Source organism: Desmodus rotundus, chromosome 2 (assembly GCF_022682495.2).
Source record: "Desmodus rotundus isolate HL8 chromosome 2, HLdesRot8A.1, whole genome shotgun sequence".
Taxonomy (NCBI): domain Eukaryota; kingdom Metazoa; phylum Chordata; class Mammalia; order Chiroptera; family Phyllostomidae; genus Desmodus; species Desmodus rotundus.
Genome location: NC_071388.1, coordinates 15680962 through 15696218, shown reverse-complemented (window position 1 = coordinate 15696218; position 15257 = coordinate 15680962). Strand labels below are relative to the sequence as shown.

General features: G+C 35.6%; 1 protein-coding gene across 2 annotated transcripts in view; it reads left to right on the top strand.

Moving 5' to 3' along the window:
- Window positions 1–15257, top strand: part of NCAM2 (neural cell adhesion molecule 2) — a 390639-nt gene that overhangs the window by 333432 nt on the left and 41950 nt on the right. For both annotated transcript variants that reach the window (XM_024562711.3, XM_045196939.2), the window contains exons 13-14: window positions 6811–6930; window positions 10034–10155. In XM_024562711.3, the coding sequence (XP_024418479.2) occupies window positions 6811–6930; window positions 10034–10155 (242 nt within the window). The remainder of the gene's footprint in view (window positions 1–6810; window positions 6931–10033; window positions 10156–15257) is intronic.

The window sequence follows — 15257 nt, the reverse complement described above, 5'->3', positions numbered from 1 at the left end:
GGTTTAGTCAAAAGACCGAGAAGTGATGGCCGAGTGGTTCTCCACTGTGTAAATGCCCCATAGTTGTTTTGCCCACTCATCTACAGATGGTCATTGGGGTTGCTCCCATATCTTGGTGATTGTAAACAAGGCTGCAATGAACATACGGGTGCTTTTGTTCTTTCAAATTAGTGGTTCAGGTTTCTTCGGATAAATTCCCAGAAGCGGAATTGCTGAGTCATAAAGCAGTATCATTTTTAATTTGTTGAGGTATCTCCACACTGCTTTCCACAGTGGCTGCACCAATCTGCATTGTTAAGAATAGTGCAAAAGGGTTCCCCTTTCTCTTCACCCTCACTAACACCTGTTGCTTGTTGATTCACTGGCAATAGCCATTCTGACAGGTGTGAGGTGGATCTCATGGTGGTTTTAATTTGCATTTCTCTGATGATTAGTGACAGGGAGCATAGTTTCATGCCTATTGTCCATCTGTATGTCCTCTTCAGAGAAGTGCCTATTCATGTCCTTTGCCCATTTTTGAATTGGATTTTTTGTTCTCAAGTTTTATAAGTTCTTTTTAAATTTTGGATATTACCCCTTATCAGGTGTATCTGTGAATATGTTGTGCCGTTCTGTGTGTTGTGTTTTCCTTTTGCTGATGCTTTCCTTTCCTGTGCAAAAGATTTTAGTTTCATGGAGTCCCATTTGTTTGTTTTTTCCTTTTGTTTCCCTTGCCTGAGAAGATATGTCAGATAAGATATTGCTATGAGCAATGTCTGATATTTTACTGCCTGTGTTTTCTTCTAGGGTTTTTATGGATTTGAGTCTAACATTGAAGTTTTTAATCCATTTTGAATTGAATCTTGTATGTAGCATAAGAAGGTGGTCTAGTTTCATTTTCTTGCATCTATCTGTCCAGTTTTCCAAACACCGTTTATTGAGTAAACTATATTTTTATTTAAAAAAAGACAAGCAATTGACTAGAACTCATGGAAATGCCTATTAACTCCAAGGAAATTTTGAAATACTATTTTAAGTTGTTTTTTAAATGAAGACTTTTTTAAATAAAAAAAATGGATTGCTATGAAACCAATATTTTTTGATGGAACTGTACTGTTTTTAAGTCAAGGTTCTGATATATAGGAAATATATTTTAAAGGAAAGCCATTTGATTCCAAGGGAGAGTTGGTGCTCCTGTCTAAAATATCACGTCAGTTAAAACTAATTATTAAATTTTTATTTGTTCATCTCTATGCAGCGTTTCTACTCGTCATGAAAGAGACATAAAAAAAAGTACAATAAAGACAAAATGCATGTTTAGGAATGATGAGCTGTGATCTTAAAATAGCACCATCAACAGTGTTTTAAGTAAATGTCTCACACAAATAACACAAAATCACTTGATTAGTTTCTCATTCTACTGTTCACCTTAGTATATAGCCATATTAATAATTTGTTACAAATAATTTATTCATCAATATTACTTCTATCAAATTATATCTCCTATTAATTAAACATTAGGTTTCATAAACTTCTCTAAGGTACTTTCCAAAAAGTGAGATCATATTCTTTTGCAACTAATAGCATCTTGAAACACGATGTAATCTGTACAAAACAGCAAATTTAAATTTTCAAATAGAAGTGAAAGTAGAATGGACCTGAGATGGTCACATACATAAACTTAGGAAAACCAGACACTTTGCATTAGTAAAGTACTTATCCCTTGAATTATTCTTATGTCTGTGAAAAAATAACTGGAGTCAAAGTATTAAAAAGTTCTACTTTCCAGCCTGTTACAAACTCCTGTAGAAGAGAACCGGATAATTTTTTTTTCTCTAATTAAAAAAGCTTTTACTTGGGGGGACAGAGTGGCAGGGGCTTGTTTTTATTTAGAAAACAAAAGCTAGTTTTGGGTGAGCACCTTTAGAGACTCCTGTATTTTCAGATCTAAGGAGATTAACAGCAAGTGTAATTTTGAATGATTATTTCTGCTCTAGCGAAGCTTTGGGATTTCTCATAGCTATCTAACTTGTTCCACAGATCTTGACAACTTGAACAGCTTTATTTTATGTCAGTGAGAAAGCTGTGCTACAGCCAGGGAGTCCTTATCTGCTCACCGTGAATGGCGGGAAACCCCACGGAGAGATCCAGGGTTTACCAGAGCGCAGAAGAAAGCATGGCTAAATTTAATCTCATGTTAGAACTTTGCTCAGCCTAATTAGTTTGCAAATATGTAATTTATTTTACTCCAAGGGTCATAAATATTCTGTACCCTCTGCTTCTCTTGACAACCAAAGGAAAAGGATTTACAAAATATTATCTGAACAAACAACAACTTATTTGTTCAGCTTCCTTTAATAAAGTCTCACTCCCTTCTTAAAGGGAGAATGCAACTACAATTTTTTCCCTGTAGTATGATCATTTCCACACTTGTAAAATAATATTTAAAGGTTATATCTTCCTGTCATTTGTCATTTAATGGCATTATTTTAATGTATTTCAATTTTCGCTGTAGTTTTTACACCTATAGCGAGGTAACAAAATGGTCATTTATGAAACTCAGTTATATTTAAATATATTGAACATATTTAAATTATATTGAAATTAGCAAGGGCAATCAGATTCTTTATAGAACCTACTCCTGTTGCCATGTGAAAGAAAAATTCATAATTGTTTATAACTTTCAGAGTTGCTGTATGACTTTCAAATTTTGCTGACTGAACATAACTATAAAATCCCCTCATTTATGCCATTTGTCCTTAGGAATATTTTAGTAATTTTTAATAGAGATCTACTTTCATGAAGTTTTTGGCTTTGCCTCTCTAGTAAAGTGTAGGGAAAGAACCCATCCCACACCCCAACTTGTGATTTCTATGGTTCTGTTGTGTGGGCACAGGCGGGGAAAGAAAATCTTCCATTGACTAAGTCCCTAATTTGAGGTGTGACTATCACAGAAGACACAGCTTTCATGTTTCAAGTGGTGGTCTGCTTTCAGCCCCTACCTTGAGTATTCAAAACCCCCATTTGGCAATAAGCCAGTAAATTACAGATGATTTAATGTTTGCTTCCTCCCATCAGCAAGTCAAATTACCAATCTGGGCTTCAACCTCCCCTGAATCTTTTTTCTTTCCCTCTAAATTGGTCTCAACTTATAGAGCTCTTTTCTGTTTTACATCATAATCTTTATGCTCATACAATATTAATAAGCCTCATAATAAGAGTTCTTGTGCCAAAACCTTTAGAGTTAGAACTGGAAAAGGCACTGACGTGTTCTTGCATATAAACTGTGGAAACCTTGCACCCATAGGTTTACTTTCATGCTGCTCCCCTAGAATTTGGAAGCTTCTTGGGCTCCCCTCACCCGCTTGACGTTTGTGTCGTGTAGCCAAGGGCTGGAAGACCAGTTCAGATGTCATTTTATTCTCCTTGGCACTGTCCTCCCCAAACCACTCTGCTGTGAAACTCAGTCAGTAAACGGGAGGGACTTGGCGCTGAGAACAGGAAAATGCAAGGGAATGCGGGGAAATATCAATTCTGGGTTGATTATAATAAAGAAATAAATAGGTTTTCTCTTGGCAAGAGGCGGGGGACACTCAAAGCCCCTCGTAATCCCTGTGAAATGTCAGAGGGGGAATCTTGCTGACAATCTAAGCCAGGAAGAACTTTTGGTTGAAATACTCAGTAATTCAAGTAAGGTATAGAGTAGCTTTTTTTTTTGCTTTGGTGGGGAAGGCATGTTGTTTTACTTGTTTAATTGAAGTAATAACCTTACTGTTCATTGACTCAATATGTTCTGATACTTGGATAGTTCTATTGTTTATTCATTGTAACCTAAAAAATAAAATGTGATCTCCACACTTCTGATTTATGAAGAATATTTTTTACAAATTGCAAGCTTTAAATTATACTGCTTTTCTTGATTAATTGTATCAAGACAATTTTATATAGGTATTACCAGCCATATGATCTTAAAATGATGGGAGCAGCTGCATCCTTACATCCTAGAAATGTGGAGGCACATCACGTACCCAAGTTTCCTGCAGCAGTTCAAGCACCTACAGCAATCTCTCGTATCTACATTCTTGTGCAGCATATTCTCTGTATAGATTACCTATGTAAATGTTAATAGTGAATGGCTATATGTATATATCACTATGACTATTTTTCCAGTAAACATAAGAATATTTTGCCATTAAACATACAAAGATGAACAATGCATTTTTATGCATTATCCCCCGTCTGTAGATAATGTCCGCTTTTGTGTAGATAATTGGTACATTGCAGTTTTTATTTCACAGATTACAAATTCTTTTTTTTTCTTTTTGTCCTTTTTCGATTACAGTTGACATTCAGTGTTGTATTATTTTCAGGCATACAGCATAGTGCTTAGACACTTATATATAACTTACAAAGCAATCCCCTGATAAGCCTAGTATCCGCCTGGCATCATACATAGTTTCGTTTATACTGTCCCTCAGCCTTTCTAATACCTTCATTTCTGTAAAATTTAATGAAAGTATTATTATTTGGAAGCTGAGACCAGCTCAGACTTTGGAGGTAGTTGTATTTCGGTCGGTGGTGGAATCAGGCCCAGAGGCAAGTGAACTCATCTGAAGTGTGCATCACTCCCGTGTCGCACTGCGAAGGTTATTAGTTCCTGCATGAGCCTCTCTCATGACCCCATGCTCCCTCAAGTCATTCTCCAATAAAGAGGACAGACAAACACCAATAGCTCAATGGCATCACATGGAACATTAACTGCTTCACAACAATGTTGATAGTCCAAGGGACTAAGCATTTTTAAGTATATTTTATTTATTATGCTATTACAGTTGTCCCAGTTTTTCCCCCGTTGCCCCCCCTCCACCTGGTTCCCCCTTTCCTCCAACAATCCCCCCTTTAGTTCATGATAAGCCCTAAAGAACAATTACTCTTTTATAAAGCTTTAATATCTGCAGAATAGTAGGACCAGTTCACTTTGGTTTTAAATTTCTTATATTAATTAAATAACTAAATTGATAAAATACAATGAACTCTTTTATTTTTTGTTTTTATTGAGTTTATTGGGTTGACATAGGTTAATAAAATGATACAGGTTTCAGAAGTGCAATTCTATAATTCATTATCTACATATTATACAGTGTGTTCACCACTCAAAGTCAAGTCTCCTTCCATCACCAGTTATTCCCCCTTTACCCTCTTCTACCTCCCACCACTCCAAGGAAATCTTACCTTTCGTGACAGCATGAATGGACCTGGAGGGTATTATGCTAAGTGAAATATGCCAGGTGAGAAAGACAAATACCATATAATTTCACTTATATATAGAATCTAATGAAGAAACTAAACAAACAAACAAAGTAGCAACAGACTCAGAGGTGTAAAAAATAGAGTGACAGCTCTTAGAGGGGAGGGGTTTGGCTTATGCTGGGAGAAAAAGGTGGAGGGATATTTATACTTAAATTTATATTTATATTTATATTTGTACTTATATTTATATATTTATAAAATGAATTTTAAGCCCCTGTATTCCGTGTTATGCTGACCTTCAGCCAAACAATTATTTCTTAAGGAAGGTAGAATTCCAATTTATTAGCATTTTATCTACTAACTTCCAGTGTGAGTTCCTCTTCCTTTCATAATCTATGTGAACAGATGCGTTTGTGCAAGCACGCTAACCTCTCCATTGCAACTGTACTCATTTTCTTGTGCTGATATTATTTACATATGCATTGACTCCAGTTCTCCAGCAAACTGGGTTTGGGTTTCCTGAAAAAGCGCACCTGTTGTTAGCCCATCGGAAATAGTTGAATTCAAACCCTGGTTTTCCATTTTATCCTTACAGCTTCTAATCAGTCAGATATTGGAATTTTATTAAATGTATATGGTCTTCAGTCATGGTTCATGTAAAATAATAGCCTTGCAAACACAACCCTGGATACCTACAGTTTAGTGTTTTATTTTATGATTGATTATGTCTTTTTCTTAGTGAATTGAACATTTGACTTTGAATTAGTATGTAAACCAGGAGTAGCTTCCATTTTCTTGCTTGTCAAGGCATTGTCATTTCCACCAGTTAATTTTTCTCTGTTTAGCAAAAGCAGCAAAGATAGAGGCAACAATGGAGTTTTGTTAGCTTCATCAGAAAAATTTGTAAAGAAATAGTATTTTGAAATCTGCAATTGTATCTAAAATTCTCTGGCAAATTAAAAGGGTTGACATGACCTAGGAGATATCTCTAATAATGTTTACATCCTTGTGCTTTTTCAGATTATTTCTTCCTCTTTGTGCTATGTAGATTCCAGGTCTGGTCCCGGGTATAAGTGAGAAGAAATTCAGTGAGAAAATACAAAAGATGATACCCTTCAATCTAGCATTAAAAGTAATTTGATTTGATTTGAGATTATCAAATAAATGGTTTACTCTGCTGCTGAGTCAACTTTGTGACACTTTTTGGACTAAAACACCTCACACCAGAGGCCCGAGTGCTAAGTATTAAACTCGTTTTGGAGTAGACAGTAAAGATGTTTTATTTCAATCACTCCTATTTCTTAAATATTAAAAAGATGAAGGATTTTTCTATCTACTTTGTGACTATCGAAAAAGAAATGATCAATTTTCCTATTTGAAATTTGCTGCATTAAGTTAGAAAGCTAAAATAGAGGCGAAGAAGACTGTTCACAAATCATTCTTCTTATATGTATTTCCTGTCTTTTTTCAGGTACTTATGGAAAGATTTACAGTGAATTTTTTTACTCAGCTTTGCAGTAGGTTGATTTGTTTACTTATTAAAATGCATTAATCATAAGCATCTATTTTTTTTCCTCCTAGCAATGGTTGTTTTGAGCAACCTGGAACCAAATACAACTTACGAAATCAGGGTTGCAGCTGTGAATGGAAAAGGGCAAGGAGATTACAGTAAAATAGAAATCTTCCAAACATTACCAGTCCGTAAGTCCTCCTCTCCGTTATGTTCACTGTGGCCATTTTCTTCACTTGCAAATCTAAACGGGATTTTATAATGCAGGGAGATGTTCCAACACTTTGGGGAAGTGAATTATGTCTCTGTTGAAGTGGTTTCTGAATACGGTGACATCTAGATTTATACAGATAACTTTGCTCTGGAGCAAGGCAAAACGGAAAAGCTGCTCTGCCATATCGACAGTAAAATTGCTCTCAGGAACTGGTCGGGGTCAGGAGGTGTCCTGCTTCTTCGTGGTCTGATTAATCGGGTTGCAGTACTCAGACTGTATTCTGTGAGGGAGGAGAAAAGTGCGTGGTACATGTCCCGTATTCTGTTCACTTGCTGAGGCATGATTATTGCCTTTGTCCCATAAATTATGTGGGCCTAAGTGGGGGGGAAATACAGCATTAGAGTAATTCATTACCTTGGTGACTGAGAAAGAAGAGTAACTGTTGTAACCTTGTTCTCATCACCGTCCTGTTTTGGGCTGTTATAAGTCGATTGAGTTTATATGAAGTTAAGATAAATTTAAAATGACTTATATTTCTTTTATTTTAAAATGTGAAAAAGTTGGGTGTAACTAAAGAAATGTTATAAAAGCTATGCATAACCCTCTCTATTTTATGCATATATATTAAGATAGTCATTAAGATAGTCAAATATGCCACGTAAATCATATTATCCCAATTTGTGACCAAATTTTTTCTGTTTGACTGAAAATTGGTTGGGTGTGTTCCCTTTTCTTTATTCCTAAAGCCAGTGACTTTTTTAGTTTCTCATTATTTTTTCACCAGCCAGAGGCAAATACATCTTGATTCATAATCCTATCTGCAGATTAAAATGAGTCTAGAATGACCTCACTAAAATTTAAAGAAACCTGTCTCTTCTCTACTTCTAATCCTCAACAACGCCACCCTTTGCCTTCCACTGTTCATCCACACATACCTTTGCCTGCCCACCACCCTCACACCCCTCCCTCAGCGGCCACGGTGCTTTCTGCATCAGCAGGTTGAACTAAAATTTGCATTTTGTCTCGATTTCTCTCCTTTTTATAATTTCCAGGATCACTGCACATGGGTCTCTGGTGAAATCATGACGACTTTTCTAAGACCTTGGATAGCCCCTCCAATTCTTATTTTTTTCATTTAGGCACATTTTTATTCTTCATAGAACACCTCTACAGGTGTTCCAACCATAAAGCATCTCTCTCTTTCTCATCACTTTCCCCCTCTTTCCCTCTTAAATGACAACACTTCCAATCCCTTAGTTTGCTTTTGTTAACTTGCAAACCTCTACCCTATACAGTGAGCACTTTGAGGGTATGGACATTGAGTTTTTCCTAATAATAAATATGTGTTTTAACTGTTTCTCAAGATTTATTCTGAAGTTTAAACAAGATATACAGAGTACTTAATACGTCACAACCACGTGTTTTTACCTTGTGGTCATTTTTGCATAAACATTTTGTAGTAATTGCTAATAGAAACCATTATTTTAATCAATTTCTCTGATACAATTTACACTTGTTTTGAAATTTATTTTTTTCTAAATGAAGTCACAATGGTAATGGAATCACAAATTTGATATAAATGTTTAAACTATGTATTTTAAAACATTTGTTACCAAAAGTACAGTTTCTGCTTTATAATTACTATCTCAAAATTGCTATCAATCCCTACATTAAAAATAATGTTACAGTAATATTAAATGAACTTATACTGTACAACATGTAAATTCTAAAATTCAGTTTAGAAACAATACTGAACCACCTGAGTATAACATCATTTTATATTTGGATTTCTCCATAATTTCTTACTAAATCTTTATTAAAATTATTGCATTGGTTTTTACAGTGTTATTTATCAAAAATACCTTTGTATTTTTATAGGTCATGTCACTTCATGATATCTGCATGTTAATTGAATTAGCTTTCATGAACAATCACTCTACAATTCCTCTAATTCACTTGGTTTCTATGTGGCTGTACCACACTAGGCTATTTTATTATTTAGTTTCATGCCAACACACACAATTGTCATATTTTTTTAAATACTTAACTTTTTCACAGATAAACTACACACTTGCTTAAAGTTATAAACACCATGTTAGATATATAGATAACTTACTGGAAAAATTAAAAAAAACAAGCTCTCCACGTTTGGGGGCCCACAGTCCTCTTCACTCCATTCTGCGGAGTGTGTCTGTGTTGGCATTCCTCTCGGGCGGCCAAATCTTACAGGTTTTCGGAGGCCTGCAAACTCAAACATGTCCTCTACTAGTTGTTAGCACTCCACATCCATCTCCGTACCGCAGCCGTCAGGAGAGGGAGGAGGTAGAGGAAGAGGAGCCAGGGCGTGCCCAAGCATGTCCTGTAGGTGACACACACAGAGAGCCCTCATTTCTCTTGCCAAGCAGTGTGGGCATTCTTCACATAGAGAAAAAATCCTACACTCTAGTGGGCACCTGTTCATATTCAAAGTATTATAAGCATCTGTGTTATAAATCATCTTCGTGTGGATAATAGTGTCACAGACAAGGCTGTTCATGATACTAGAAGAAAAAATACATTGAAATAACAGGCTTATAGATTGGATACAACAAAATTTCTTTATTCACAACTGTATGTAGTTTAAAATGCTCGTGGAAGCAGATAACTAATTGCTAAACGACTATCCTTCCTGGTAGATACGTACCGTAGAGTGTGGCGCTCTCATATGTTTATGTTAACTATTTACAAAATGTTTACAAACTAGATTTACATGAATGAAATCAATAGGATTACACAGTTAATAAATCATGTTTTACACTTGTGTATAGTAGTACTGTCCTCAGATAATTTGACATCAATGTACACAATATATTTGATCCTGCGGTTTCACAATTGCGGCATCACTAGATTTATGGATGCTGCTGTTTTTTGGAAGAGAAGAAGGAGGATCAGCAGTTACTCACAAAAAAAGGGCAAATAGCAAGTATTAAATCCAGGATTATCATATGTTTTGACTATGTGAGTGTTATTTTTATAAAATGCAGTTTCTCTTGGTATCCGAGGAGTATGCAAATATCAAGAATGTTGTATTGCATATTTAGGTGAACCAAGCCCTCCGTCCATACATGGGCAGCCGAGCAGCGGGAAGAGCTTTAAACTCAGTATCACCAAACAGGACGATGGAGGGGCCCCCATTTTGGAATACATTGTGAAGTACAGAAGTGTGAGTACCCCATTTATTGTCATTTTATACAAAGTGTTTTCAAATTGCATTAAATTTACATTGAGTTCATAGACATATCAGGAGGGAATGCATATTGAAGAGCAGTCATAAAATGCTATTCATAGGAATTGAAATGATAGTTTTGTGTTGCTGAAATGTATAATTATGAATTATAAAATACTTTCTTTTTTGGTAAAATGTAAGCATAAGTCATCAAAATAATCCTATGGCTTTCATCTTGTGACTTGTACATATTTCTGAAATGAGACACCATTTTCCGTATTTTCTGACATGTTAGCAGAATTTGTTCACCCTTCATTCCAGTTGATGTTAGTAACTTTAGGCTAAGCCTTCTTCTCAATTCTAGTTATAGTAAGTAAGATTATTAGTAAATCACACCTTAAATAAATAAATCAGAATGTAACAAAGAATGGCCCCATTGAACTTGAGGAAGTAGAAGTATTTTTTAAAGTTTAATTAGCACAAGCTAATATGAGACTTTGGACAGCTAAAATGCTAAGTGAAAGAAGTCTGTTAGAGAAAGACAAATACCATATGATTTCAACTCATATATCAAATCGAATGAACAAACTGAACTAACAAGCAAAACAGAGATAGATTCATAGATAGAGAGCAGGCTGAAATCTGTCATGGGGTGAGGAATTGAACAAAGGCAAAAAAACTCATGGACATCAGTGTAGTAATTTCCAGGGGAAGGCAGGGAGTAGAGGGAGGCAGAGGAGGCTATAGGGGGGGTAATGATGGTGGAAGAAGACTGGACTTGGGGTGATGAGCATGCACTACAATGTACAGATGGTGTGTTGTGGGACTGTGCACCTGTGTAATATTGTTAACCAAGGACACCCTAGTAAATTTAATGAATAAGAGAAAAGAACTGCCTTGGGAATTTTTATGTGTGTGGGGTGAAGATGCCTGCTGATGGCCAAGTGATGAAGTGGCCGATGAACTTTGCCTCTTGCCTTTAGATGAAAATGATTCCAAAGGCCACTGAAAGTGATTTCTCCCATCAGCCTTGCCATAAATACCAGTGTGTTTGTATCTACTGTGGAATAATTTTAAAATAAAAGATTGAAATTCAATTTTATAAGATTTATTTACTAATGTTTATCATTATCCTTATAATAGAGTGCCAATTTTATATACACGTTGACTGAACCTTTACTGACAGTTTCCAAGTGTATTATATTTTAGCAAATGACATTCAAACAATTGTTTCTTAATGATATGTAGATGGATTTTAAATATTTTTCCACAAATTCACAATTTTCTAATTGATAATATTGCTATTTCTAAATTCAAATATTCAAATTTTGAGGGGTAATGAAAACGGGAATTTGATTTTGAATAGCATGCTTCAATAATTAATTTTATTTGACTTGATTTTTCATTTTTATTATACTTTATTGGTTATGCTTTTACAGTTGTTGCAATATTTTTCCCTTTGCCCCCATCCAACCAGCAGCCCCACTCCCTTAGGCAGTACCCCCTTTGTTCATGTCCATGGGTCATGCATATAAGTTCTTTGGCAACCCCATTTCCTATACTGTTCTTAACATCCCTCTGTCATTTTGTACTGAACAATTTGGGCTTCATAATCCCTTCACCTTTTCTCCCATTACCCAGACCCCCCTCCCAACTGGCCACCATCCCAGTGTTCTTCCTATCTATGATTCTGTATCTGTTCTGCTTGTTTACTTAGTTTTTTAGATTCAATTGTTGATAGTTATGTATTTATTGCCATTTTAATGCTCATAATTTTGATTTTCTATTTCTTAAATAAGTCCCTTTAGCATTTCATATAATAATGGCAATGATGGACTCTTTTAGCTTTTACCTTGTCTGGGAAGCACTTTAACTGCCCTTTGATTCTAAATGATAACTTTGCTGGATAGAGTAATCTCTCAATAATTAATTTTAGACATCACTTTGGCCTTTTAAATTTAAGACTAGTACCATTTTCCAGGATCCTTCTTTGTCTCAGAGTTCATGCTGGCAGTAATGAACAGGTGTGTGTGTCTTTGGGTATTCCAGTAAGGAAGCTAGATGAGTCTACCCAAAACCACTCTGAAAGGCATTCTGGTCTCTATGTGAGTCTGACAGTGGCGTGCTATTCCAGACAAGTATTTTGGCCATTCCTATTTGCACAGCTGGAAATTCTTTGGAGGAATAAAATTTTTATCCAAGGATCCAAGGCCTGAACCAAATTCATGAGTTGAACTGGGAGAACACATTTTCCCTTCCATGTCTATAGTTGCATGCTGGAGAATTTATGGTTCAAAATACAAAGGGAAGGTACGAATTGTAGGGAACCCCAATAAAATCCTATAGTAAACACTGAAATGCCTTGACTAGTAAAAATATATAATATATTCTCTATATGCATAATTTCTACCTAAAGCTAAAAGTTATGCTTAAATTTTTCTTAAGAGTTAGCAGTGTGGTGATTGCTGGGGGAAGGAGGTATAAGGGGACAAAAATAAAGATAAAGATTTAATTTTAAAAATTTAAAAAGAGCTAATATGTTAAATAACAGAAATATTACATTGAGTTCCACCAAAGTCATTGATTTTAATTGATGAAAGCAAGTATATATATTATTTCTTATTTTATTTTTCTTCATCACTTTTAATAGTGGCTTTTGTTGATAAACTTTGTATATATATTTGAGGAGTGCTGTGATATTTCTCAGCTATGTGTCCATTTCCAGGCATCCAAAAGTAAAGTCAAGAACTAACAAGAATGTGACTACCACAGCAGGCACCGTTGCTCAAAATGTTTAATAAAACTGAAGAGATAACATTATACATTTCTTCAAAAATAAATTAGTATCTTGCTTGCAGAAAACAATCAGTAGTTTTTAAGCAGATTTTATCCCTAAAATCAATATAAACTGCCCATCTGTCAGGAAACAGTTTTGTATTTTCGGACTTTACGAGACTAGTGGGGGTTAAACCGAGAATATTTTTTTCTTCACATCGAACAAATTCATGTGTTAGACAATCTGGGGCTAGGAAAATATCTTAGCAATATTATCAAGAATCGCACTGTTTTTCTTTATGTTCTTTCATTCTTAGACTGTTGTCTTTGGTTCTCATCTAGATTATCTTGTGTTCCTAAGATCCACATTCAGAATATGAGGAGAATGGAAAGAACAAAAGGGACAATAGCTTGTTGAAGCTGACTTTGCCTTTTTTTATTTCAGCACTATGGTACAGGTTTTATAAAAACCTTACCATCCAGAATTAAATTATGTCTCATGGAATAGAATTATGACTACCACTAAATGAAAGATGGTTATACTTGGGAGTTGGCTCAGCTGAATAAAGGAGTATACCACAATTGTTAATATAATTATCATTATTATCTTAATGACTGTCTTAGTCTGCTAGGGCTTCCCTGACAAAATTCCACAGACGAAGTGGCTTCAACAACAGAAATCAATCTTTTCACAGCTCTGCAGGATGAAATTCCAAGATCAAAGTGTCAGCAGGTTTGGTATATCACAATGAAAATGATTGATTGCATAATTCAAACATAGCTATAATTGACTGATATTCAATTCCTATGTTACTACTCCCAGAGCTACTAGGATTTTAATAAGGGACACTTTGTACCTCAATTTTTTAAATAAACTATTTTAGAAGTTTTAAAAATTAATGTAATTTAAAATTACAGTAGATATACAATACTATATGTTTCAGCTATAAAATGTAGTGGTTTCACATGTATATACCTTACAAACTGAAAATGGATTGGAGATTTAAAGGTAACACCTGCAATCATAAAAATCTCAGAAGAAAACGTAGGCAATAAACTCCTTGACATCACTCTCAGCAAATATTTTTGCATGTGACTTTTCAGACAAGGGGAACAAAAGACAAAAGTAAACAAATGGAACTCACCAAACTACAAAGTTTTTCACAGCAAAGGAAACCATCAATAAAGAGGACAACCTCCCGAATAGGAAATGTTTACCAATATTCATCCAGTAAGGGATTAATATCCAAAATGTACAAGGAACTCATACAAGTTAACACCCAAAAAACAACCTAATGAAGAAATTGGCAAAGGACCTGAATAGACAGTTCTCTAAAGAGGACATACAAGTATAAATGGCCAACAAAATGAAAAGGGATGCCACCGCACACCTGTTGAAATAGCTGTCATCAGTAAAAGGACAAACAGGTGCTGACCAAGATGTGGAGAAAAGGAATCCCTGATGCACTGTTGGTGGGATTGTATAGTGGTGCAACCACTATGAGACACAGTATGGAGATTCCTCAGAAAATTAAAAATAGATCTGCCATATGACCCAGTAATTCCACTTCCAGGCATTTATCTGAAGAAATGCAAAATACGAATTCAGAAAGTTACGTGCACCCGTGTAGTCATTGCAGCAAGATTTACAATAGCCAAGCTATGGAAGCAGCCCGAGTGCCCCTCAATGTACAACTGGATTAAAAAAAAAAACACAAAAACTGTGGTGTATCTAGCCATGTAATATAAAAAGACACTTATTGAAGAAGATACAAGAAACATTGTACATAGGACAATGACACCTCAGTCCCCTTCACACTAGGCACCTTGGGACCTCACACAGTTTTCCCAATCGCTATCACCTGCCTTGTGGTATTTTCCTGAATCTCATTGATGGTCTGAAATCTCTTCCCTTTAAAGGAGATTTCAGTTTTGGGGAAAGCCAGAATTTTCAGGGGCTAAATTTTGGCAGTAGATGTGCTGAGTCACGTGGGTGATTTAATGTTTCACCAGAAAACTCCGCATGAGATGTGATGCATGAGCTGGCACGTGGTAGTGATGAAGCTGCCAATCACCAGTTGCTGCCTTCTGAATCATCCAGATAGTTTCTGCAGAGGAATGTTCAAGCTTAGTGCAAAATTTGATGCAGATTTGTTGTTCTGTTCTCTCAGTGATTTTGAATACAAAGGCAACACAGTGCACATGCTCACTCAACAGTGCCTGCTGCCCTCACTGAGTAGTGCAATGAAGTCTTCATTCTCCACCCATGCACATTCCAGTCCTCTCTGCTTGGTGGCCAGGTTATATCAATGGTGTTCAAGCCA